The 27,378-nt window shown below is 43.4% G+C and overlaps 1 protein-coding gene across 4 annotated transcripts in view; it reads right to left on the reverse strand.

Annotated features, from left to right (window-relative positions):
• LOC144827733 (sodium- and chloride-dependent neutral and basic amino acid transporter B(0+)-like) overlaps window positions 1-27,378 on the reverse strand; it is a 3,091,484-nt gene that overhangs the window by 2,781,022 nt on the left and 283,084 nt on the right. For all 4 annotated transcript variants that reach the window (XM_078685937.1, XM_078685938.1, XM_078685939.1 and 1 more), the window contains one exon: window positions 26,522-26,654. In XM_078685937.1, the coding sequence (XP_078542063.1) occupies window positions 26,522-26,654 (133 nt within the window). The remainder of the gene's footprint in view (window positions 1-26,521; window positions 26,655-27,378) is intronic.

Genomic DNA, 27,378 nt, shown 5'->3' on the forward strand with positions numbered 1-27,378 from the left:
TATAACGATTGGAGCGTGATCTGATGTGATGCGTGGTTTAACTAACATACAAGATCCTTGTGCCATATGTCTGGGTATGAAAATATAATCTATTCGCACAAATTTCTTGTGCGGAGAAGAAAAAAAAGTAAAGCCAGGATCCCTCAGGTTCGCCACGGGCCACCCATCAATCAACCCATGCTGATTTAACAGTTGACGTAATGCCTTGAATACCTTGGGTTTCCTGCCTTGATATCTAGTGAATTTTGGATTCCAAGTATTCAATTCCCCATGAATATTGAAATCCCCCAGTAAAAATAATGGGGTGCTCCAAAGAGCTAATTCTACATTTAGATATTCTATCACTGCAGCGTCATCAATATTGGAACCATATACTGTACAGATTGTGGTAGCAACATTGCCTATAACACATTCCGCAATTGCCCAGCGTCCTAGGCTGTCTACTTTAGTTTTCCCAGTTGCAATTACAGACCGTCGTCCCAATATAGCCACGCCTCGATTCATGGTAGATTGTTGAGAGGCAGCCAACACTATGAACCCAAAATCATTCAGAGACTGTCTTTTTGCCCACGGTATATGCGTCTCTTGAATGCATATTATATCAGGTTGTATTAGGCGAATTTCATGCATCACACTCTTACGTTTATGCACATTATTAAGGCCACATACATTAAATGAGCACATTCGAAAATTACAACTCGCCATAGCAACTACACGGATTTATTGCAAAAATTACATTATAACATTGTACCATTACATCGGCAAAAAAAGACAGTTTATTTCAACACAATATTCTATGACCTTGACTGAATTTTTCCCTTTTTTTCCCCCAGCAGCCCCCGTGTCTGTCCCACCCAACCCCCATCACACCATCCACCCCCCAGTGACCCACCCCCAACATTAAGGCAAAGGGGCCTATTGCCCCGGTGATGTATGTGAGAACACCACAGATGTTTGGGCGTATCCATAACTCTAAAACAATAGAAAAGCATGAGTTATATCGCACAAGACAACTAATATCTAGAACTCATATCATACTCCTCATGCTAGTGTATTCAAATACGCTTTTGCTAGAGCTTCAGCGGTAAAGAATCTATTTTGTCCCTTATATAAATCTTTAATGTGCATGGTTGAAGCAGGAAGGCTTGAGCGCCCTTTTTTTTAAAAGGATCGATCAGTTGAAGCATTCTCCAACGGTTTTCGACAGTAGGATGGCAAAAATCGGGACGCACAAAAAACTCTATACCCTTCCCAGAACGTTTCTTATCCGGCCTTGCAAGATCGTATAATTTTTGTCTTACCAGGAAGTTATTCAAGGATATCAGAATAGCTCGAGGGTATTGCCGAGTTTGGGTGTTCCGTGTTGTTTGCTTACGAAAAGGAAAGCGATGTGCCCTCTGAATCTCCTGAGACCATTGCCAGTCTTTAACATCAGGAAAGGCTTCTTCAAAAAGTTCCACCACAAACAGTCGTACATCTTGTCCCTCACTTCCTTCTGGAACACCCAAAATTCGCAAATTATTGCGACGAAGTCTATTCTCCAAGTCAGTCAGTTTAGAATTCACATCTTCTTTCTGCCCCTTGAAATCGTCGAGGCTAGTTTTAATGTGTGTTACTTGGTCCTCTAGTGAGGATATACGTCCTTCCGCTTCAACCATTCTATCTGTAAAATCATAACATGATTTTACTAAGCATCGCAACGTGTTCTGAAGTTTTTTACAAGCATTATGAGTTTTCAAGTGCTCGGATTTCGCCTCCAGTCGTTGCTCTGAGATGGCTTTCAATATAATATCTATTGGTGTTTGATTAGGACAGCCAGGACTAGAACTAGTTAGTTGAGTAGAGTCTGCTAGATGCTGATCTAGATCTTGATCTATTATAGTTGGGTCTCCATCGGAGGTTTCCTCGCTCCAGGCTCTAGCTGCCTGCACATCGGCTGTAGCAATGACAGATGTTTCCTTGCTTGTATTTCCAGCTCCTCCTCTAAATCCTCTTCTAGATCGGACCCCTGGGAATGCTCTGAAAGTGAATAAAATTCACTATCTTTACTGCTGATGGGGTCACCATCACATTCTTCCCCCTCAACTCGGGATGGGTCATCAACCTCCCTCTCGTCGTCGTTAATATTGAAGACAACAGTATTTTGTGTTTTGGGCAGTGCGAGAGGTTCAAGTGGAGAGTCAAGTGTGTGTGGCATAGTTGAGGTAGCTATCCGGAGAAGCTACTAACTGTTCGAGTGCCTCTACCAAAGTCTTATCTTGATCATTGTCCAGAGTCATCAATAGCCATATACCTTTCACTCCCAGCTCCATTGTTCTGAGTTTTAGAAATTATTGTTGTTGCTTTTACTTTAGAATTGAACATTTGTGGGATTTTTGGAGTGCCCATTTGGCTTGTATCAGGGTCGTTATTACTAATATCCTGCTTTGGCTTTGCCGCTAGAGCAGCTCGAGACCCAATCTGGTTTTCGCCGCTGGGTCTAGTTTTGCCACCGCGCGCTGTTTTAGGGGCCATGTTGCCAACAATTCGTTATATTGTACAAGTTTGTATAAGTAGTTGCCTAAAGAAAGTTACAAATAAATTCGTCTCTCAGCTAGTAAATACTGTCTATTATTGAGTCTCTTTATAGTCTCTTTAGAGCTTAAAAGTCACTTAAATCCTTTTAAACCCTTCAAAAATCCCCTTTTTTTTTAAAGAAATGGAGGGGAAGAGGTGCCTTCCCTCCCCTAACTTTAACAGTATTCAAGGTTAGAGATCAGTCTTACTTGGCATTTTAATGGCGTTCTTGCCCAGAACAGTATTTTTTCTTCAGCACCTTAAACGTTCCTTAAGCTTTGATTGTCAGATGCATAACGCTATTCCTGTGCCGTTTCGGCCGGGTCCACGCTGAGATAAGAAAATAGAAACAGCAATCAGTATCTTCCTGGTGTCAGCACATTGATTCCTGTGACACAACTCGATATGATAAGCCGTCCCTCTATGCGCCAAAGCCGGCATTCGGTTGTTCAGAATGCAGCGCCGAACACCTCAGACTCCCAGCGGGGCACCAGAGCACCAGCGGACTGAAAGAGGGCGTCTCCCACACCGGCACTGGCACAGGATCATAACACACGGACTGGAGCGGAGTTCAGTTGTCCAGAATGCCGCTGCTGCTCCGCCCTGCATTCGCGTCCGCGTCCGCTCGGCACAGCGGGCGTCTCTCCACACCGACACCGGACCGTAACACACGGACCAGAGCTCTCCAAAGAACTCGACGCTGTGCAGCGCCGAACACCGCCAAACCTCAGCAGAGCACCAGCGGACTGAGAGCACGGTTTAGCGGTAGCAAAAATCACCGCCGAAGCTCAGATACTGCTTCTAGTTAGGACGCCCAAACGGAGCTCTCACAAACACGCCTGACGTGCAGGCGCCATCTTGCCTTCCAATGGTGCATTCTCTCTTCTTAATGTCTACGCACCTACAGGAGGTGATGCTTCCTTTTGGTCTGCTATAGCAAAACATATTTCTCAGTGTAATGAAGATAACTGTTTGATCCCTTTTTAGATAGAAATTCCAAAGTGTCCTTTGTTCCCAACAAATCACACAAATCTTTTAGTCATACTATACAGCAACATAAATTGCTTGACGTTTGGCGTCTATGCAACCCAACTACTAGAGAATACTCCTTTTATTCCTCTACCCATAATACCCAATCAAGACTTGATTATGTTTTTGTATCTCATAACATATCACAGTCCCTCACTCATGCAGAAATTGGCCCCATTCTTTTATCAGATCACGCACCAGTTTCTATTGGTTTCGACTTCCTCCCCAAGAATTCTGCTCCTAAAAGATGGCGTTTCAATAACGCACTTCTCTTAGACCCTAATTTCACCAAGGCCTTTGCTTTATTCTCCATGGGTTATTTTGAAAGGAATAGCTCAGACTCTCTCATGCAGTCATTTGGGATGCCTTTAAAGCTTCAGCTAGGGGTTTTATTTTAGATTTTGTAGCAAAGAAATGAAAAGCTGCACGTACAATACCTAAAGATATTCTTCAAAATATCAAGGCATTTGAGCATACTTATTACACATCTCACTCAGATGATTGCTTAAAGGCCCTCATTAACGGTAAGTTGGAGTTCAACAAAAAATCGACAGAAGATGCTTCACTTTATTTATTAAAATGTAGCGCGAAATGTTATGGTGGTAAGAACAAAGCAGGTAAAATTTTGGCCAATTATTTAAAAGTCCGTCAAAACAGACTGAACATTGCATCTATCTTTGATGAGCACTCTGTTTTAAAATTCAAGGATGCTGAAATTTTACATGAATTTTCTCTCTTTTACAAATCTTTATACTCTTCAGAAACCCAACCTACGGATCTTCAACTTTCATAATTCTTTTCTAGTATACCATAACCGTCCCAAACTCTATTAGATCTTTTCCCTTTAGAATCCAACCTTTCCCGGCATGAACTCTTAAAAGCCCTTCAGATTCTCAAAAAAGACAAAGCTCCTGGCCCGGATGGCTTTACTGTTGAATTTTATACTCACTTTTCAACACTGCTAATACCCAAATTACATTCACTTATAAATGTCTTTTGCGCCTCAAAAAAGTCTTCTGGATCATTCTCTGAAGCCCAAATCTGTCTTATCCCTAAAGAAGGTAAGGACTCCAAATACTGCAAAAATTTCAGGCCAATCGTGCTAGTCAATATTGATTATAACATTTATTCCGAAGCCCTAGCCATACGCCTTGACTCATACCTTCCCAAGTTATTAGGTAAAGAACAATCTGGGTTTGTCAAGGGGCGAGTCATTACAGACAACACACAGCTCTTTTTTGATGGCCTATCCAAATCTTCTCGTCTTGCTAAACCCTCTGGTGGCAACTGCATTAGATGCTGAGAAGGCCTTTGAGAGGGTTGTGTGGGAATATCTATTTTATACCCTTAAATGGTATGGATTCTGCCCCAATTTCATACATTTATTATCCCTCCTCTATTCTAACCCTGTGCAGCAATTTGTGCTAATGGCTTGGTCTCCTCAGTTTTTGACTTAAACAGAGGGGTACGCCAAAGTTGCCCTCTTTCTCCTTTTCTCTTTAACTTGGCTTTGGAACCCTACCTATCCAAATTACGTCAAAATCCGAACATATATGGTTTTCAAACATCAGATGTCCACGTAAAACTTGCAGCTTATGCTGACGATATTCTCCTATTTTTGTCTAAACGAGAAGAATCAATACCAGCCTTCTTAGAAATAGTGAAATCTTATTCACTTATTTCCGGATATAAATTAAAGAATGATAAATGTGAAATATTACCATTAACGAACCATATTTTTAGTTTGCAATTTCAAGCTTCTCAATTTAAATGAAGTCCAAATCATATTAATTGTTTAGGTCTACACTTTAATCCCTCAATTTCAGATATGGTTGCTTTGTATATGAATAAATGCATTCAAAAGATTTCAGATTTGACCTCTAAGTGGCATCCCCTTTATTTATCTTGGTGGGGTCGCTTGGATACCATAAAAATTATGTTGTCACCCATAGTTTTATATACTATTTCAAATATTCCAATCCCTATCACATCCAAATTTATTTAAAAAATCAACTCTACTCTGTCTTCTTTCTTATGGAATAATAAGAAACCCCATATGTCTATATCAAAACTGATACGTCCTAAAACAGAGGCTGGAGTCAATTTCCCAGATTTCCAGGCTTATCATAAAGCTTCCTTATTGCGTCAGGCCTCTCTGTGGATGCTTGATTCCTCAGACGAGTGTCCTCTCTGGACTTCAATTGAGCGCCTATTTCTGTCTCCTTACTCATTTCGTGAATACCTCTCTTTCTCAAGAAAGCCACAGTCCATTCCACTCCTTTTCTGAAATACACTTCCAAATTACTTGACCTTTCTATACGTTCTCCTCTTGCTTCTAAAGATTCTTTTTTGAACTCCACACTTTGGCATAATAAAAATATATTGCTTCATAATAAACCCTTTTACTGGAGGACTTGGAGGAATAGAGGTTTGATATGGATTCATCAACTGTTCTTAAATTCAGAATTTATGCCTTGTCCCACACTTATGCAGGCATTCAACTTACCGGATTCCTTTATCCTTAAATACGGGGCGCTTAAACAAGCTATACTGGAAGCTTATGCTCATCTCCCTGACACACCAGTTATCTCTAACAACTCAGAACCCTCTTCACAACGCCATACCTTGTTAATGACTACACCCCCAGCCTCCACTATTTACAAACACCTACAAGGTAGTGATATTGATAGACAGAAAACAAAAACTGAGGAAGCATGGGAAAAGGACTTAGCTGTATGTTGACCAATCTTACAATGGAATAGCATTTGGTCCAAAATACGCAAGACTTCTAGAGTAGCAAACACCACACAAATACTATTTTTTGTCTATAACAGACTATTATTCATGCCAACCATTTTATGTAAACGTTTTTCAACCATGCAGGACACTTGTTGGGCTTGCTCTTCCCCCAATGCTGACTTGTTTCATATGTTGTTCCTATGCCCACTAGTACATAATTTTTGGATGCAAGTATGGTCACAAGTTAATCTGATATGCAATACTACATTCTCTTTTACTGTTACTCATAACTTTTTTGAACCGTCTTTCACCTATCTGGAACAAGGTTTCTTCAAATGTTAAGATTATTGATTTATTATTAGCAATTGCATTTCAACAAATTACCACCAATTGGAAAGACTTTTCGAAGATTACATATAGAGCTTGGTGGTACACTGGTTGTCATAATCATAGGTCGGACACTGTCTTTGTACACCCGCCTCAAATGGCAAAAAAACGTGTTGACCTGAGGTCCCCAGTTACAACATTTTTGGATGAGAGTGCCAAGAAGGATTAGTTACTTACCTGTAATCCTAGTTCTCTTCCAGGGGTATCCTCATCAAAGTCATAAGCACTAGAATTTTCCCGCCCATGCGCGGGACCCCGGAAACACAATCATATATGTGCCCCACATATATATATCTCCGTGTCTCCTTCCATAGATCACTCTATGGGAGTTGGTTGTTTGTGTTCATTCATATATATATATATATATATATATATGACAACTGCATTCGTCCGTCATGAACCAGCACTCCCAAATAACTCAGGGCACCACCGATCCAGCCAAAAACGAAAGCCGACCCAGCCATCAGGTGAAGAAAGTGTTTATTCAATCAAAATGCATCGCCACCCGCATAACGTTTCGGCCTGCCCAGAGGCCTTGGTCACATGACGTTGGGGAAAAGACAACCCATTTTTAAAGTGCTAGTGCATAATTACGGGATCCAATGATTGGTTATTTACAAAGATCAAGTAATAGAAATAGACAACATATATCGTGTCCACAGTCAGAATGTCATCACTGTTGTTTATAACGTTCGATAGTATGCAACCACCATAATGGAACACTGGTTTACAACAACTAAATGGAAAACTTACAATGAAATATTTCCAAGCAAACTATGCAAAAGTCGTTGAAACACAATCAGTGAAACAAACAAAAAAAATTATAACAATTAATTTGTGATTGATGTTTGCTCCCAAAGTCTGAATAGACAATCAGGGAAACTGACCCAGAGTTACATAATCACAATTACCTACACATAGATAAATGTAAACACTCTGATTGTGATGGTTGAAATGTTAATATTACCCAAGTGGGTTAATCGAACTTATCATATCAAGTTAGATTATTACTCTCGACCTCTGTGATCTTTAGTTCATCAATACTATTCAAGTGTCACATTCATGTAATTGGATCAACCGTAAAAAAGGAACAAAATTATTATTTTAAATTAAAAATACTTGTTGTCGTGAACAGTGCTGACAAATAATAAAGGCTAAACATTATTAATACATCCCTAGATGGAAAATGGGAGTACAATTAATAAACTGGATCAAAGATCAATTACATATGGGAGAAATATTTACATACAGATTCATAGCAATTTCATTTTTTGAAAACCCCAAATATGAGATGAAAGCAAAGATGTAATCAAAAAGCAACATGTGCAAACTCGCAGATATTTACAAGTGAGTATAAAAGTCCACACTGGTGTTGAGACCACCAGGGGCCTTCGTATCTAATTCGAGGATGTACTGTGTCTCAAGAGCCCTCAAAATAGCTTCACGATTACCACCTCTCCGTAACGGTGGGACCGAGTCAATGGCAAAGTATTTCAATAAATGACTTTGTTGGTTGTGATGTTCCTTCAAATGCCGAGCCACGGGATAGGTGGAATCGTCAGTGTTGATGGCCCTAATGTGCTGGAGTATCCTCTTGTGCACCTGCAGCTTCGTACTGCCGACGTACCGCAGGGCACAGGGACACTCCAGCACATACACTGTGTACTCGGTCTTACATGTCAGTTGTTTTGTAATCAAACGTGGAACATCAGAAAATGGAGTCAAATATTTGGTCGTACTAATGCCATGTTTGCAAGCTTTGCAAATCGAGCATTTTTTAAAACCATTGATTGCTTTATACCAGGGGATTTTTGTGGCCACCTCAGGACTAGATTTAACCAATGCGTCACCCAATGAATAGGATTGTCGACAGGAAATGTCAGGTCTTCCTGGCATAAGATGACCAATCACAGGATCTGAACTAATCAAGTTCCAGTTCTTAGTGACAATTTTCCTGAGAGCCTGGAACTGGCGATTGAAAGTCAATACCAGTCGCACCGGTTGGTTGACTTGATCTATTTCCAGATTGGGTGGTCTTCTAGGTTGCAACGCTTGCTCCCTTGACATCGCATTAACCTTGCTAATAGCTGTTTTAATCAAATCCAGAGAGTAACCCCTGGCTAAAAAACGGGCTTTGCTTTGTTGTTGGACCAATGTGCACTGTTCTTCTGTGCTACAAATACGGCGAATACGTAACATTTCCCCGTAAGGAATGCTACGGATTAAATGTGCCGGATGGTTACTTGTAGCATGGAGCAATGTGTTGCCCGATGTAGGCTTTCGAAACAGGGTGGTGTGTAATTGGTTGTTGGAAATCACAATTTTAACATCCAAGAAATCTATGCTTGATTGACTCATGTTGTGGGTAAATTCTAGATTATAAGCATTGATATTGAGTTGTGCAATGAAGTCAATTGCCTCCTGTTCAGTGCCCCGCCAGATCAACAAAATATCGTCGATGTAACGATACCATTGGGGCACATGTTCAGACATAATCAGAGAGTGCTCACCCAAGAGGACCTGCCTCTCCCAGTAGCCCATGTGCAGACAGGCATAACTGGGAGAGAAGCAAGCCCCCATGGCAACACCCCTGATCTGCTGAAAAAGTTGATTGTTGAACGAAAAAAAATTATTGTTCAAACAGAATGAAATCATGGCAATTAACATTTTGTTGTGTTCCACGAACTGCACAGATCTGTTACTCAAAAACCATTGTATTGCTCTTAAACCATCTAAATGCATTATACTTGTATAAAGAGATGATACATCTAGTGTAATCAGCCAATACTCAGGTTTCCAGTCAATAGTCTCAAGGTTTCTTAATAAGTCACTAGAATCCTGCACAAATGAAGGTAAAGCAGAAACAAAATCTTGCAAAAAGTAATCAATGTGCTTAGTGACGTTTTCCAGGACACCGTCCCTGGCGGAAATTATCGGTCTGCCCGGAGGTATATTAGCATCCTTATGTACTTTAGGGATTAGGTAAAATACCGGTAGTACTGGAAAATCATTCTTCAAAAATTTGAACTCGTCCAGACTTAGAAGACCGGTACTTTTCCACCCCAACAACAAACACTGCAGATTATTATGTGCCAATTTTATCTCGGAAGGCTCACATCTTTTATAGCAGGAAACATCATTCAATTGTTTGTACGCTTCCTCCAATTATAATGAGCGTGGCCAAAGGACCACGTTACCACCTTTGTCCGCTTGGCGTACTATGATGGAATTATAGGTTTGGATTTTGTTGACCAAATTAAAATACTTGGTGTTGTGAGTCTTTGTTTGATGCTTAGTACGCAAAGTCGAGATATGTAAGCGCTTGATATCATTGATCGTCAAATCATGAAAAATATCCAGGTTGTCATGAAGGGATGTTGGAGAAAAAATAGACTTGGGTTTAAATTTGGTTGGACATGGCGCATTGTAAACCACAGCCACATCTTGTGTATCAGACAACGCCCCTTCTTTACCCAGAGAGGTCAAATCCTTGAGTAGGTTGGCATCTCTGGCAATAGGATCTAATGCGGTCGGTACTCCAATAATCACAGCAGGTTTTGTTGGTTGATGATGCGTCAGAAAGTGTTTTTTAAGCTTGAGGTTGCGGATGTATTTATAGAGCTCAACTCTGGTCCTGGAATAGCTGAAATTGTTTGCTGGACAGTATGTCAAACCCAAAGAAAGGACTTCAATATCAGAGGTCGTTAGCACGATGGGGGTCAGATTGATGACTGCCGGACCTTCCACCATCTCTTGCTCATCCATCTCCGTTACTTGGATTTGCTCCAGTGTTTTTTGGGGTAAAATTTCTTCTTTCTTGGTTGAGCGCCTCCGCCCTGCTTTGCGGCGCTGTTGTCGCTTGTAATTCCGCTTTTGTCTGGCTGTTGCTTTAATACCCGTGAGCGCAGAGTGGCCCACCTGTCTTGCCTCAGGCAATTGACCTCCTGCCCCAGGGAAAATGTTGTAAACCCCAACCTAGGGTCTCTTGGGGTGCCATCGGTCTCAGAACCACTACCAGGAGCGGAACTAATATCAGAACCAGACGAATAAACGGACAGGGTTGAAGTCCCAGCAATAGCCACTGAATGGTTACCCGGGTTGGGCGTGATATTGGCGGCTTTGATGGCATCATACTTTTTTGCAAAAGTAAACACGCGACCCTGTTGGTAGTCCATTTTGTCGCGTAGAAATTTATATGCCTTTCTTTTTTTGATTATCTCCTCTTTATTCAATCTGATAATCATTTCATCTCGAAATTTAGTTGATTCTGCCTCTGACCCTTTTTCCAGTTCCATGATTTCCACATTAATAGCTTCTACCTGCTGCTGTACCTTAACACGATCACTTTCAGCATATTTTACCAGGATGGTGACTAGTCTGCGAGATGAGTCTAAGTTGCATTGGGCCCACTCATCCAACATTTCAGGGTCTGGTTGTTCATATGATGGGGCCAGCATGATACGTAGACCACGAGGAATTCGATTAACCTCAAGATATCTAGTTAAAGAACAATGTTCCCACCATTTTGAAAGTTCCCGTTTCATCAGTTTTTCCAGTCTTTTATAAACATCTCTGAGGGTATTGCTAGGATTCGTTTTAGTTACAGCACTGAAAAAGCGTCCCCTAGTTTAACAGGGGCTTTTGCGCTTTTATAACGCACGTAACACTCACGTGCGTGTAAAATCAAGACTCGTTATACATGAATCTTGATTTATATGCGTAACTTTAGACATTGTGTCAATTATCAATTCAGGGCTGAGTGCCCTACGTCCCCGCTAAGAGTTAAAAAGCGCAAAAGCCTCTGTTAAACTAGGGGACGCTTTTTCAGTGCTGTAACTAAAACGAATCCTCGCTAACATGTTAACCAAATCTGTGTAATGCATAAATAAAAATGCAAAAACTGTTGAACTTTGAGAACTATAAGTCCCAGCATGCCCCAGATAGTGTTCAGGGCATGTAGTGGTATAAATGTGGAAATAGTAGAGGGACTAATCACTTACACTACCGTGATCAGAAACTACGGTTCGAAACGCGTAGGAGTTGTTACCTCACGTTTGTGAATAAACTAACAGCGTGAATCATCAAGAAGTGTGCCGCGATTTCTTTGTTGTATAGCAATTATTTGAGACACTGTCCTGGTCTCATTGCGGGCACCAACTGGATCGAGCTCCCGCTGCGACAGGACAATTTGTTTGTTAATATATATATATATATATATATATATATATATATATATATATATATATACACATATATATGAAAATAAGCAAATGCAGCCTCATACACATCAGAGCTGAACAATGCTGTAAGGAATTTCCAACATAAAATTAAATTATGCATTAGAAATAGGGTAAACTCTCATAAAGGACTGAAAGCATAGAAAGCTCCCAGGCTGCATTGCAAACACACAGTCTAGAAAGACTGAAAAGCAAACTCATAGCACCATAGAAATAAACTGACACCGTGCCTTTAAGGCACTCATGACCCCCAGCTTCCCATCATGCCTCAGGGGTCAGTTAGGTCAGTTGTTCTTTGCGGTGACTGAAAAAAGCCACGACACAAAGAGTTGATAACATTTATAAAACTTTAAAAAGTCCTTTGCCCGAGGAGGCGGGAGGGTTGCTTATGACTTTGATGAGGATAACCCTGGAAGAGAACTAGGATTACAGGTAAGTAACTAATCCTTCTCTTCCAGGGGATCCTCATCAATATTCCTAAGCACTAGAATAGAATAGCGAGCCTCACCTCATCTCCCTGCGGGCAAAGTAGCATAAGCAGCAAATAAACCGGCAAAGCTTAAAGAAAACTAAGCCGGTACAAATAAACTGCTATCCAAACAGATTTCTCAAGGAGGCTTGGCCCACTTGAGAATCAGCCCTGGAATTGTATTCTAAACAGTAATGCCTTGTAAAGGTATGAACCGATTTCCAAGTCGCAGCCTTACACATTTCTGACATTGGAACATCATGCAAGAAAGCCACAGTGGCCACTTTTCCCCTAGTGGAGTGCGCTTTAGGCGACAACAACAAGGGTCTTTTAGCTAGCTGATAAGCCAATTTTATGCAGGACACGATCCATCGGGAGATGGATCTCTTAGAGGCTAGGACGCCTGTCTGCATGGCGCCATGATTCTAGAATAACTGGTCAGCTTTTCTTATGCCTGTGGTACCATCCAGATAGAATTTAAGCACCCTCCTGAGGTCCAAGGAATGCAGCGACCTCTCCGCATGGGGTCTAAGGGTTAGGAAAAAAGGATGGAAGGGAAATGGACTGATTAATATGAAAATCAGACACCACCTTAGGCAGAAAAGAAGGATGAGCCCTTAATACCACTCTGTTATGATGGAAAACAGTGTAAGGCTCTTTCGCCCATAGAGCTTCGATTTCACTTACTCTACGCTCTGATGTTATCGCTACTAGAAAAGCAGCCTTCCAAGACAGATGCTGCAAAGAGGCTTTGTGAATAGGCTCAAAAGGGGGGCCCATAAGCTTGACTAGTACAAGATTCAACTCCCATGGGGGAGAAGGGTTTCGAACCGGGGGATAAACTTTCTTCAACCCCTGTAAGAAGTCCTTAACTACCTGCATCTGGAAAAAAGAGGGCTGGCTGGGTGACTTTCTGTATGCCGTAATGGCTGATAAGTGAACCCTGATAGAAGCATACTTAACCCTGATTTAGCTAGATACAGAAGGTAAGGAAGAATGACATCCTCCTGTCCCTTCGTAGGATCAAAGTGACGTTCTACACACCAAAGGAAGAACCTTTTCCATACGACGCTCTTGTGGGGGGTCTTTTAGCCTCTTTTTAAATGTACATACAATCTTGTGGACGTTTTAAGTCTTTGTATTGCAGGACCTCAGGAGCCATACTGCCAAGTTCAGGGAGGGAAGGTTGGGATGAAGAATCCTCCCGCCCCTCTTGGTCAGCAGGTCCGGTCTGCACGGCAGTCTCCTGTGTGGAAGCACCGATAGCTGAAGAAGGTCCGGGTACCACCACTGCCGCGGCCAGTCTGGAGCTATCAGAATCATCTTCATGTTGGACCTGATGAGCTTGGACACCACCTTCCTGACCAATCCATCACAAGTGCATTCCCCCTTGTCCCTGGACGGTGGAATCTGGACGCAAAGGCGTGGCATTTTTTGTTTTCGTCGTCTGCAACAAATCTATTGATTCATGACCCCATTGATGGAAAAGGTCTGCCACCACCTCGTCGTGCAGCACCCATTCTGGCTGTTCTCCTGGGAGGTGTACTGCCACCACTGAGAGGTTCCGGGCTAGCAGCCTGTGCCAGATCGCCTGAGACTCCAGAGAGAGAGGGCGTGACCGCGTACCACCCTGCTTGTTTAGATAAAACATGGTGGCTGTGTTGTCTGCCTGGATCAGGACACGACTGGACTCGATCGCAGGTAGAAAAGCTTTCAGAGCAAGGTGGACTGCTCGCAGCTCTAACATGTTGATGTGGTAGGATTGTTCCTTTGCGGACCACAGCCCTTGCATCTGAAGGCACCCCATGTGTGCCCCCCATCCTTGCAGAGATGCGTCTGTCACCAACGATTGCACTGGAAGTGGCTGGTAAAAAGGAACTCCCACCATTAGATTCCGAGGCTGAGTCCACCTCATGATGGAGGATCTCGCTGCTTGGGAGAGCACAATCCGATCTTCCCAGCGACCCGTCGCTTGATCCCACTGGTCTTCTAGGGCTTGCTGCAACAGGCGCATTGTCAGCCGGGCGTTGGGGATGAGAAAATGCAGGAAGCCATGGATCCCAGGAGGGACGCGACCTGACGGACTGTTGGAGCTTCTGTCTGGAGCAGAATCCTGCCCTTCTGCTGCATTGAAGAAAGTCTCTCCTCCGAAGGAAACGCTCTTCCCATGTTTGTATCCAGAACAGATCCCAGGAAATGGATCGTCTGGGTGGGCTGCTGCACAGACTTCTCCATGTTGACATGAAGGCCCAGGTCATGTAACTGCTGAAGACAAACTTGAAAGTCTCTCCTTACTTGCCGAGGGGATGGTCCTTTTAGAAGCCAGTCATCCAAGTATGGGTAGACGAACAGACCTCTTCTGTGCAGGGAGGCTGCCACCACTGCCATGCACTTGGTAAAGACTCGAGGAGCCGACTTTAGCCCGAAGGGTAGGACTTTGTACTGATAGTGTTTGTGTCTGACCACAAACCGCAGATACTTGCGGTGACGTAGGACAATCAGTATGAGAAAGTACGCATCTTGGAGATCCACCGAACACATCCAATCTCCCACTTGCAGATGTGGACATATTTGATGAAGGGCCAACATGCGAAACTTCTCCTTCATGATGACTTTGTTCAGAAGTCGAAGGTCCAGGAAAGGTCTGAACTTGTGCTCCTAATCTTTTTTGGGCACAAGAAATTACCTGGAGTAGACTCCCTTTCCTCTTTGAGAGGGAGGAACTTCTTCTATACCTTTTTTTGAAGAAGAGCCTTCACCTCCTGCCGGAGTAACTTTAGTTGGTGCAGACGAGATCTTTTCGGAGGAATGTCCTTTGGAAGCACACGGAAACGTAGTGCGTATATTAAGCACCACTTATATTAGCACCACTCTGCCAGATGTTGTGAAGCACTTCCTCCCACTGGAGTGGGCAACGGCGCTAGAGGAAGCCACTGCTCATGACTTTCCTCCTGCTCTATTCGTGGTAGAGGATTCCTGCTGGTGACCACCTCTACCTCTGTTAGACTTTCGACCCTGAAATTGGTACTTTCCCTGGTTCTTGTTTTGGGACCACTGAGGGGTTTGAACCCTCTGTTGAGATCCCTTGCGCTGGTTGGGCCTGTACCAACGCTTAAACTCTTTCTTTTTCTCCAGGCCGATGGCCTTGAGAGTGTCCAGTTCGGCCTTCATTCTGTTCATCTCCTCATCTGCATGTGTGCCAAAGAGAGAGGAATGAGAGAATGGGAGGTTCAAGAATCTCTGCTGCGCATCAGGTTTGAGACCTGTCAGCCTCAACCACGATGATCGTCTGGTGCAGATCTCATGCGCGTAAGAATGCGCCAATAGCGTAGCGCCGTCCGCTGCCGTGCTGATCATTTGGTTTGCCACCAGTGATCCCTCGGTAACTATCTCATCGAAGTCTTTTTGGTCTTCCTTTGGCAGCTTTTCTTTCAATCGTTCCAAAGAGTCCCATAAAGACCTGTCGTAAAGGCCTAACAATGCAGCAGTGCTGGAGACCTTCAGGGTTAAAGCCGCCGAATTGCAAACTTTGCGTCCCCAAGAGTCCTGGGACCTGCTTTCTTTATCAGGGGGAACTGATGTAGAAGCAGTGACAGCATGCGTTTTTCGTGCAGCAGCAACGATCACCGAATCTGCAGGCGGATCCGTCTTCACGAAGACAGGATCTGAAGAAGTCAGTTTGATCTTCTTTTGGATGCGAGCCGGCACTGCCTTGATGATAGCTAACGACAGAAAGGTGTCCAATACAGGGTCAAGAATCCCTGGAACCAGTGGGAGTAATGGACGAGACGCTGCGTTCTGATGCAGAGTCTCGAAAATCACTGTTGTTGCCACTTGAGGGACAGGCATCTCGATGTTGAGTTTCTGGGCCCCTCTTTGAAGAACCTCATGGTCGGTGTTAATGTCATCTATCGGAGAGACCCTCAAGATAGGGCTGTCCCACAACGTTGGGGAATAATCCCTCTTAGACGAGCGGGTAGAGGAAGTAGAAGAAGTAGATGGTGTTCTCCTACTTCTGTGATGGGTACTATGTCTCCGTCCTGTGATCTCTCCGCGCGTTCCTCGCGTCTGGGGGAACGTGACCTGTCATGCCTTCCTTCACGGGACCTTTCCGTGTGCTCTCTCCATCTAGGGGAGCTTGCTCTGTCCACTTCTTGCACCAGTCTTTGTAGAGGTGACCTGTGGATAGGACTGCCATAGTCCTGCATTCGTCTCGTCGCCCCAGAATCCTTCCACTGATGGAAAGGAAGAAGCCACCCTGGAGACAAATGTACAGCAGAAGAAGCCTCCCTCTGATGTGATGGAGACTCATGGGCAGGCCCTTCAGCTTCTGGAGAGGCTGATCTTGAAGAAAGCTGACTGGAGGAGTGAGAAGAAGACTCCATCACCAGAACCACCGATCCGTCCTTAGATCTCACTTAGGCAGGTCTCGACGTCGGGCGTGAGCCCCTCGAAGCCGAACCGGATCGCCTCCTAGACGTCGATCTCCTGTCTGAATTGACTGATCTCGATGGATCCTGACTTCTCGACGTCGGGGCTGACGCCGCCTGGACCTCCCGTCTGCTCGACGTTGAACGTCGACTCGACGGCGACCGCCACCATTGGGAACCTGGTGAAGGATGTTCATGCCTCGACGTCGAACGTCGGTGGAAAGACGTCGGCGGAGGACTTCTCCTTCTCGACGCCGATCGGCGCCGAGACGACGGTGGAGCAGAGTCTATTCTCGATGTCGAAGGTCTCGGCGGAGAGGTGTCTATCGCAGAGATCTCATCCTCTACGCCGATCGTCGCCGGGTTGACGACGGCGGAGGACTCTTGCCCCTCGACGTTGATCGCTGATGGATTTGCGACGATGGAGGGGTGTCTATCCTCGCCGCTGAACGCCGTCGAGACGACGACGGAGATCTCATCCTCTACGACGATCGTTGCCGGGTTGACGACAGCGGAGGACTCTCGCCCATCGACGTCTATCGCGGATGGATTTGCAACGACAAAGGGGAACCTGCTCTCGACGCTGAACGTCGTGCGACGACGGCGGAGAGCCTCTACTCCTTGACGCCGATCGTCGCCGGGTTGACGACCTCGGAGGGCTCTTACTCCTCAACGCCGATCGTTGCCGGGTTGACGATGGCGGAGGGCTGATACTCCTCGACGCCGATCGTCACCGGGTTGAGGAAGGTGGAGGGCTTCTGTTCCTCGACGCCGATCGTCGCCGGGTTGACAACGGCGGAGGGTCACGAATCTTCGACGTCGACGACGTACCTGAGTGACGATGTTTTCTCGACGGCGAGCTCGCTGTCGAAAGTCTTTTCTTGGATAAATGACCTACCGGTGGATCTCTTTTCAGCGCCGAGCCCGACGCTGATGTTGAAGGACGTGAGGTCTTGCTTCTAGATGGTGTTCTAGACCTCTTGGAGCCTTTCCTCACCGGAGACCTTCCTCTCGAGGATTGTTCTGCCAGGCCATAGAGGTGAATCCTTTCTCTAACCTTCAAAGTACTCCTGGACAGGGTATGGCAGCGAGGACAGGTCTTAGGGTCATGGTCCTCAGGTAAACAAAGGATACAGACCTCATGTGAGTCTGTCTTGGCCTTCTTTTTACTACAAGAAGGACAGGAGTCAAAAAGAGATGGCATTTTGAGATGTAAAAAATGCCTAAAACTGCCAAAAAAGGACAGTTCCTTACTTCAGAAGGTGGAAGACGTCGAAGTAAGGTAAAAAAGTTGTGAAAAATAAAGATTATTTCGGACTAAAATCAGAAAGAAGTGGAGCTGTGTCACCAGGATCCTTCCTGAAGGAGCCGGAAGGAACAACTGACCTAACTGTCACCCCTGAGGTATGATGGGAAGCTGGGGGTCATGAGTGCCTTAAAGGCACGGTGTCAGTTTATTTCTATGGTGCTATGAGTTAGCTTTTCAGTCTTTCTAGACAGTGTGTTTGCAATGCAGCCTGGGAGCTTTCTATGCTTTCAGTCCTTTATGAAAGTTTTCTGCTTACTGCTGAGCATTAAAACAGTTTCAAAACATGTTTTATTGTTGTTTTTCCCTATTTCTAATGCATCATTTCATGTTATGTTGGGAATTCCTTACAGCATTGTTCAGCTCTGATGTGTATGAGGCTGCATTTGCTTATTTTCATATATATATGTATACATATATGGATATATATATATATGTGGGGCACATATATGATTGTGTTTCCGAGGTCCCGCGCATGGGCGGGAATATTCTAGTGCTTATGACTATTGATGAGGATCCCCTGGAAGAGAAATATTCTCTACCAAAGTCGTCTCAACGGGAGGTTCCCAAACCACCCTGATTTCCCTGATAGTTCCATTACTTATTTATTTTCTTTCATTTGTCATATATTGCATAGATTTTTCATTCAAATGTACACTGCTTTCTTTTATGATTTACCTATGTTTTCACTAGTCCAATTCCTTTCTTTCTCAAAACGATCGTTGGAATGTGATCTCACGTTATTTATACTCTGTATGGTCACCTTGTTGTTTCTTTTCAATAAAATTATTTAAACTTAAATTACAGCAGTAGAGCATCAGCTTACCCAAAGTGTGCAAATATTCAGCATCTATATAGGCCGTTTAAATTAGGTATAATTGCGTGAAGCTTTTGAGGATTACCTGGAGGCAATCGATGGGGATACCTTCACATCTAAGAACAAGCATTTGCAATGCAATCGGTATCGCCTTTGGGAGTTTATAAGTACTTAGCCATCCAGCGCATTATACTGGGCACTGCAACATCTACTGTTTTTTAACATGGAATTGTTCCTAAAGTAGGGGGTTGCTTAAAGCAACATATTTAGGGGAGAATGAAGAGTGAAAAATGTATTATTTTCTTTCACCTGTTTAAAATTACATGGGTCACCGGTGATAGAATGTATGAGATAGGGCAAGCTGAGAGTATGCATGAGACAGCATTAGAAAGAGTGTGTCTGTGAGGGTGAAACTGTGTGTGAGAGAAGGGAGGGGAGTCTGAAAGCATGTGGAAGAGAAATGTGTGTGTGAGTATAAATTTGATGTGTGCATTTGAGAGAAAATGTGTGCATGAGAATGTGTTTCGCCTCAAGATGGTGCAGCACTTTTTATAGGAACCCGTCCTGTTTCCTGCTCTCCTACAGTCAGTATAGGCACAATAGCTAACTGCGGGGGGTATGCAGGGAAATCTGTGTGCCGGATCATCTACATGAACTGCTTCACATTTACAGACGCCATTAATAACGCCATTTATATAGCGCCTGGTTACACTAGGTACAGTGTGTCCCCGCGCATTGTGAGCTTGTTCTGTGTGTTACATATTTATAGCAACCGTATTGTTTCACATGGGCATCAAACAATTTAATGAAGATTTCTGTTTGAATGCAGCAGCCTATTCTACCAGAAGCGACACATCTTCACAAAAACCGTCAGACCCATACTAACAGTAGCAGCCCAGGAACCTGCTGGGCCGCGGTCTGTTATGTCCAGACCCATAACGGCCCGTGCTTGGACAGTATCTTGGTTAGACAGACATGTGGCACCCTCGCTGAATAAAATGAGGTGTGGGGTGTCGGTCCTAATTACAGTAGTGACTGACCTCTGAACACAAACACTTTCACTCCTGCACCCCCAACTCACATGAAACACCCATTAGCTCTGTTATGCTAATTTCAAGTTGTTTGCTGGGGGGGAGGCTGTCAGTGTGTGGCAGCAGAAGGTGAGAGGGAAATGGGAGGGCAACTAAGGAGGCTGACAGGGTGTAAAGCACACATAAGGTAAATTGATTAAAAGTGGTTCCTACTGAATCAAGGGAGCCATGTGAGGGGGCGCTGCTGTTTGAATGAGGACCCTAATGCAGACAGTTCTGTGTGCCCCTCAGCCCATTGGCGCCCTGGGCCCAGCTTGCCCATGCCAAGAGCCGGCCATGTCCAGACCTCACTGTGACTGCAGACGGATGTCCCCGCTCTTGGGAGCCGCTGAAGTGTCTGCTCCTGTGGCGCTCACACTGCAGCGGGCTGTAACATTCCTGTTAGGCACCTGATCTGGACCATGCGGACCACTTATGCTTGCACGGGAGGATCTGATATGCACAGACCTTGTATGGATATTCCCCTGTTTACACTCTCCATGATAAAGAAAGAATAAGGAGCGTGGTCCCTAGACGTGTATGGTCAAGAGCCAAACTGCAAACTAAGCACGTTACCTCTCGAGGATACGTTAACTTGGTATGGTGGGTCTTCTAAAATTCACAAATTTCAGCATTAAAGTCTAGTGTAAAAGGTAGAATCGGCGGCACAAATATGAGCAATATGGCTGGTAAGTGATACCACTGCAATATGAGGGATCAGTGGCACCAGTATGGGGAGGTGGGCACTAGGACTGGGCGGTAAATTCCGTTCCGCTCGCGGAATTTGCGGAACTTGTGTAATTTTGCGTTCTGCGGAGAACGCAAAATTGCCCAAAATTCTGCGTTCCGCGGCTTTGCAAAATGTTTGCATTCACAGAATGCGTGTTTGCAAGATATTTCCCCTCGAGCACGCAAGCAGCAATTGCAAACAGTGAAAAAGCATCGCGAACCAGCAATTCCGCATGGTCGCCGAATTTTTGTGTGTTCGCAGAGATTTTTTACCATTTCGCGGAAATTTTCGGAATGCGATTACGCAAATTCCGCCCACCTCTAGTGGGCACCCACTGCACAGGACGAGGTCACTCAATAGATTATCCAGTAGCCCAGTACATCTTAGACACGTCCTCACCTATTCTCTGCCTCTCTTCTTTCGCTGCTCCCTTTTCCGCCCCAGCAGCCTCCTTCCTAGGGCGCAGCTGGAGTCGCCGCTCGAAACAGCCATCACAGAGTAAACACTTGTACTAACCGTGCAGGCTTGGACCGGGAACACCCGGAAGTACAAGGGGCAGATCGGAGTCAATGCCACCGCCATCATGGAACAGAGTCGTGTTCGTGCAAGATTAGAAGGGGGCGGAAAGCAGACCACTTGAGCAGTTAAATCAGCCATGGGAGAATGTTACTCAAAGTTATTGGTATATTTTCCTCCTCTTGAGCCTCTCTGGGAAACGTTGGCACTTCAGAATTGAGCGACTTTGCCAGTGGCAGCTGTGACTGTCTATGCCGTGGAGCAGTAGTTGGTAGGGGCAGAGTAAAGCAGCAGCATTTTTGGCAGACTTTTGGCACGCATGCGTACGATGTAAGGCATTGTGCGCATGCGAGACAAAAAACAGGTGCGAATTCACACACCACTAACACGACAAACAAGCATTTAAAATGCATTAGGACTCATATTTACGCGAGACCTATTGCATTTTAAACTGAAGTGCAGGCGTCCAAGAAGGCACCAACAGGAGGGGGTTGGGGGTGGTGGGCCGAGAAGTCACGGACTGCGGGAGGAAACGGGGGGAGGTAGGGGAACAAAACAGTTTTTAAAGTAAAGGGACCGATAGCCATGGAAGGACAAAAATGATGACATGGCCGTCAGGAGGCGGGACTAACAAGCCCAAAAAAACAATCAGAATGGAGCATTTAGGATTTTTTTTTTTAAATAAGTATCGGACTACAGAAGGTAACCCTTAAACCTCATGGAGTAGGGCAGTAATGTGTAACAAACAACAGTGTCTCAAGCAAGGGTGTTATTTGGCGAACAAGTATACTGGGTACAATTAATTTACATTGGAATAGATCGAGGGAAGGAAGCCAGATTTCATCAGAAATGCAGTGCATTTCAAATGTTAATCATGTTAGATATATTGTAATTCATATGTACAATCACATGAAGAGGAAGCACGGTGTTACATTAAATGACATGTAACCAACAATATACAGTGTGTAAGTGCTCGTGAAATTCTGGTGACGACGCAAGTGACACGTGAGTGGGTATATACAGTGATTGTGGTGGGTGCAAAACATACGGTAAGTTTTCACACAGTTCGAGATACCTAAACAATTAATTCTTCATGAATACAAGGAATAAGGCAGGGTATCCGCAATGTAAAGGCGCCAGGAATTCCACTGTGAAAGTGGACAACGTCTCAGGCCAGGAGGAAAGTTAGGCCATCATCAGGACTCAGTTACATAATTACGGAAGCAGTGTCAAAGATTCATAAGGGAGAGGATGTAGCCTAACGGCAAAGACGGTCATCCTCAAATCTGGGGAACCGGGATCGAGTCTAAGCAACGACGTTCAACATCCTGTGATTCTGGGCAAATCACTTAATCTCCCTGTGCCTAACAAAAATGAATGTATCCTCATGTAACGCAACTGGTGCTCATGTGAAGAGCTCTGATACTTGATTTCGGGTCAAGTTTGCACCCTATGAAACTTTCATTATAATAAGAATAGTATTGATAAGGCAATAAGAAAGAGAAGTTGATCAAAGTAAATTTAGAAACCTGTGGTGTCACCACCTAATACTGAGCGAAAGAGTACTAGAAAGGGTTGTTTTCATTTGTAGTATCCAGACACATATTAGTAACCATAAACAATAATACTAATAATGACAGATTTGTAAAGTTTGACTTATCATCCCTAAGGGTTTCCAGGCGCTTGGGGCTGTTGGGGAAATTAAGTGAGCCATTGGTCAGAGTCACATGATGCTGAGCTGAGCTGCCGCCAGGGATCGAACCAGGAACTGACGCTTCAGAGTCAGCCACTCCTGCCGCTGTGTCACAACTCTCCCTATCCCCAGTTTTAAATCAGGTTAGCTTGGTATGTAAAGCCAGAAAATATAATTCACGTCAAGGAGCCAAAGCTGTGGAGGATGAACCAGATGAATGTGGGAATAGTTATGCTTTGATGATAAACAAGGACGATTACCAAAGTTAATGATGCAGGTACTGTTGAGCTTAAGCATGCAATGAAAAGAAAGTAAACCTTTCTTGCAATGTTTTAATCAACAGTCACAACATTAACATCATGATTAACATCAGGGCAGATTCAGGTTCACCATTTACTCTGATGAGTGATGCAGAATGTGAAAATTTCAACAACTGACATTGGTCATACATCACATTTTAAGTTACGGAGGCGAGGAAGTTGAATATATAAATGTTTAAAACTAAAGCAGAAAAATTGTGCCCACGGAAGGTTTATGTGGTTGAATGGGTCGAATCTGTTGAGGTGGGATAATCAGAGGCAACTTGATATAATTCTCAATCCCAATCATCTTGAATTGGTGATTACCAAAAAGAGGTTGCTGGCCTCTAGTTTAAGTGCTGTTACAGTAGGAAAATGTTTTGAAATAAAATAGATTGACAAATATCCTGATGTTTTTTTGAGACTGCCTAAGAAAATTGCAACGTTTTCAGGATCACATTGTTTTAAAATGTAATGCTGTGCCATGAGGCACAGGGTCAGACTGATTTGCATATAGCCGTGTCTGAACTGGGGTGGCAGAGTGGGCTAAAGAACGGTGATGGATTAAACCCAGATCTTTTGACTGGGTGTGAGTGTTTGATTGGTTCAGATGCTCCGTCCATCACCACCCCCTTTTGTACCGTGCCAGTTGTATACAACACACGCAACGTTTGTGTTTGAAATTTGGATGGATTGTGTTTATTGTCTATAATTGAACCGATTGAACATACCAAATGGTTTATACCTATGGTGATGGCATGCAAGGCTGATCAATCATTATGACTGTGTGTGAACCTGTGTGTTCTTAATCACAGTAATTGGGTAGACTGCCAACCACTACCAAATGCTAAAGAACTTTTATCAGCATTTAAAGATGGTGCAGTATTCACATCATTGGATATGTCTGCAGCATATTAACAAATAGGAACACAAATACTCAAAACATAATACCTCATTTGTTACACCGGAGGGTGTATTTCGTTATGTTTGAATGCTGTGTGAGCTGGCATCTTCCTCCTCCATGTTCCAGAGGGCCATTAACGTTCCTTTCATAGGAAATATGGATGTTGAGTGTTTTCAAGAAAGTATATTAATATATAGCACAGATATGGGTGAACATGACTCAGGAGTAGAAAAGATGTTGGGAATCTTGACGAGAAGTGGGAAGACATTAAGGAATGACAAGTGCAAATGTATCCAATCCGGGGTGGATCATATGGGCCATGATTTGTCTACTGGTTGTATTCAACCTAAATTGATTGTTTTGAAAGGTTTTGAAGATGCACCTCTACCATCAAACAATTGTCATCAAAGATATTTTGGTATTAGGTGAATATTATGCTAAATTTGTGTCTCAATTTGCAACAAAGCAGCTGGTCGTTGGCAGTTGTTGAGGAAAAATGCCAAGTATGTGTCATCTGAGGAGCGTGAAAGAATTGACCAAATCAAAAAGAGTATTGCGTTTCCTCAACATCTTAAATCATTTATTAACACAAGCGATGTCAGCATAGTGATGACTGATGTCAGCCATCGATTTGATGCAGTATCAATGCAGAAATGTAGTACTAGATGTGAAGAAATAACTGGCGCTTTACATGGAGCAGAAGCCACTTACTCAACAGCTGACAAACAAGCATTGGCGAATTTTCGGGGGATAATAAGTCTATTTAAGAACCGACCACACATCATTAATGGGGTCGTTTAGCACTCATGTTTTGCTGTTGATTGTTTATCAAGGTTGTTATTGAGTGTTGATGAGATTAAAAAGAATAAAGACATTGATTAAATGGATATAGTTTGCTTGGTAAATTCAGTTAGTGAAGTGCTGAACAATGGATTATGCAGAGATGCATGAATACAGTCTACCGAAACTAATGTAACATTGTGTAAATTCATTGAGTTTGTAGTACATGGTTGTCTTAACGTTAAGTGCCTGAAGGAGGAACTAATTTCACTTGCAAGTGCGGCCAAGGAATTATTGGTAGTGGATGATATTTTAAGACGTGGTGGATTAATGTTTGTGTCAAGTACATGAAGGGTAAAATACTTTCTCTCACACATAGCGGTCATGGAGGTATTACTAAGAAAAGACATTTGGGGCCCCATGCATCAAATTAAAAACCGGTCGCAAACGGGCGAATTCCCAGAATCTGCCCCTTTCCTAACTTAATTTTTGCATTTGGAATGCATCATCCCAAATGCAAAAATCACAATTTGTGATTGCATTTAAGGAATCGCAAATTGCTAAACCTTAAATGCAATGCTATAAGCAATTTAAAATAGCGATATCGCTTTCAGGGGTCGCAATTCACTGGAAAAAAAACAGGTTGGTAATTTGCAAAAACTTTGAAAAATGCACTAACGTACATTTTTCAAAGTTACATGTTACACACACACATGCCCTTGTGCGCAACATGGGTGCACAATACAATTTCAGTGGTGCAACAGGGTGTCTTTTTTTTTTTACACCCTTGTAATTGCATGCACAATTAGCTAGTAAATTGCCGAAGTTAGTAGTCTCGGCTCCTGTTTTATCTAGAGCTGATTACTGTAATGGCTTGTTTATTAATCTTCAGAAGAAGTGCCTGACCAAGCTGCATATTGTGCAAAACGCTGCAGCATGTCTTTTGTTGAACATTCCAGGATATAAATCTGTTTCACAGTGCTTAAAGGTTTACACTGGCTGCTAGTGAAGAGACAAATTGAGTTTAAAGCTCTTTGCATCGCTTTTAAGGCCACACATGACATAGGGCCTGGATTTTTTAAACAGAATTTACAGCCTTACATCCCTGCTAGCCATTGTTGGTCATCGCATGCCCATAATCTGATAGTCCCCAGGTTCAAAAAATGTTCCTGGGGTGGTAGGAGTTTTTTGGTCGGTATGACCAGACTGTGGAACTCTCTCCCACTGAGGCTGAAAGAAGAAACTCACTTGTTGGCCTTTAGGAAGACGTTGAAGACTTGGCCGTTTCATCTCTGATGTGGTTCTGAAACCGTCCAGTTGGTCCTGTTTGATGAGCTAGCGCCTTGACACTCTTGGGTGACTGTTTTGCGCTTTATAAATCTCCTTTTCATTTCATTCTCAAGAAAGTGTACTATTCTTTATCTGTGAGGATTTTATAGCTCAATTTATCAAAACCAACTCAAGAAGTATCATAATGTGCCACTTTCCTGTAAAATATTATGATACATGCAACTTTTTGCAGGAAAATACATTTCCAAAAATAGAACAATATTACATACCTTCCCAGAAGATTTTATTCCCCTGAAGAGTGCTGCGGCAACCATTATCCAAGCCAAAAGGTTGCAAAGAACTAAGTACCACACCACGACTCCTGTATCATCAAGTCCACTTGACCGGCGCAGGGCAACATTACTGAAAATATTCAAAATTGTATTTATTCTCTATATTTTGTGGTTATTGTTTTAAAGATTTTTTTTGCAACAGAAACTTCATGCCCTATTTTGCAGGAATGCTTGATCCACACCAGATATATAGGATAACCACTGACTATGTATATGAGTTCAGTTTAGATAACTTCATGTAAATTCGTCTTTTGTGGACACTCTGGAATTATTAAAAAAGAACTGGCCAACCTGGCCATACTCTAGACACTCCTGCTAGCCAGCTTTTTTTTGTTATGACAGCTCGAAACAAAGCAGAAAGAAAGTGCAGATTGGAAGGAGAAAGACAGGTGTGAAATGTACTTTCCTGTCTTACAGTGTAGTCTTTTAGGCAGTGGTGTTCAAATATGCATTATGCTGTACATTGGGAGATGAATTGTGTAGTGCTAAAGGCAGTGGGGCACAAATGTGCATTGTGTTGTACCTTGGTAAGTTTAATGACGTTTTTACTTTTGACTTTGACATCCCCTCATGTCATCTTGAATTCTGACTCTGTCTAGCTTGAGCTGTACACACACAAGCAGGCTCCCAGATCACTCAAGTTCTTTAGGCTATTCATGTTCAAGTTTGTTTTCTGTACTTTTGGAGACTTTCGTAAACTTCACTAAGATAATGTGTGGGATGAGCGCTTGGTATCTTTCAGAGCAGAGATTGTTGTAGCCAGAGAATTGTGTGGAATGTACAGCTCTGTCTCG

Source organism: Lissotriton helveticus, chromosome 4_1 (genome assembly GCF_964261635.1).
Source record: "Lissotriton helveticus chromosome 4_1, aLisHel1.1, whole genome shotgun sequence".
Lineage (NCBI taxonomy): Eukaryota > Metazoa > Chordata > Amphibia > Caudata > Salamandridae > Lissotriton > Lissotriton helveticus.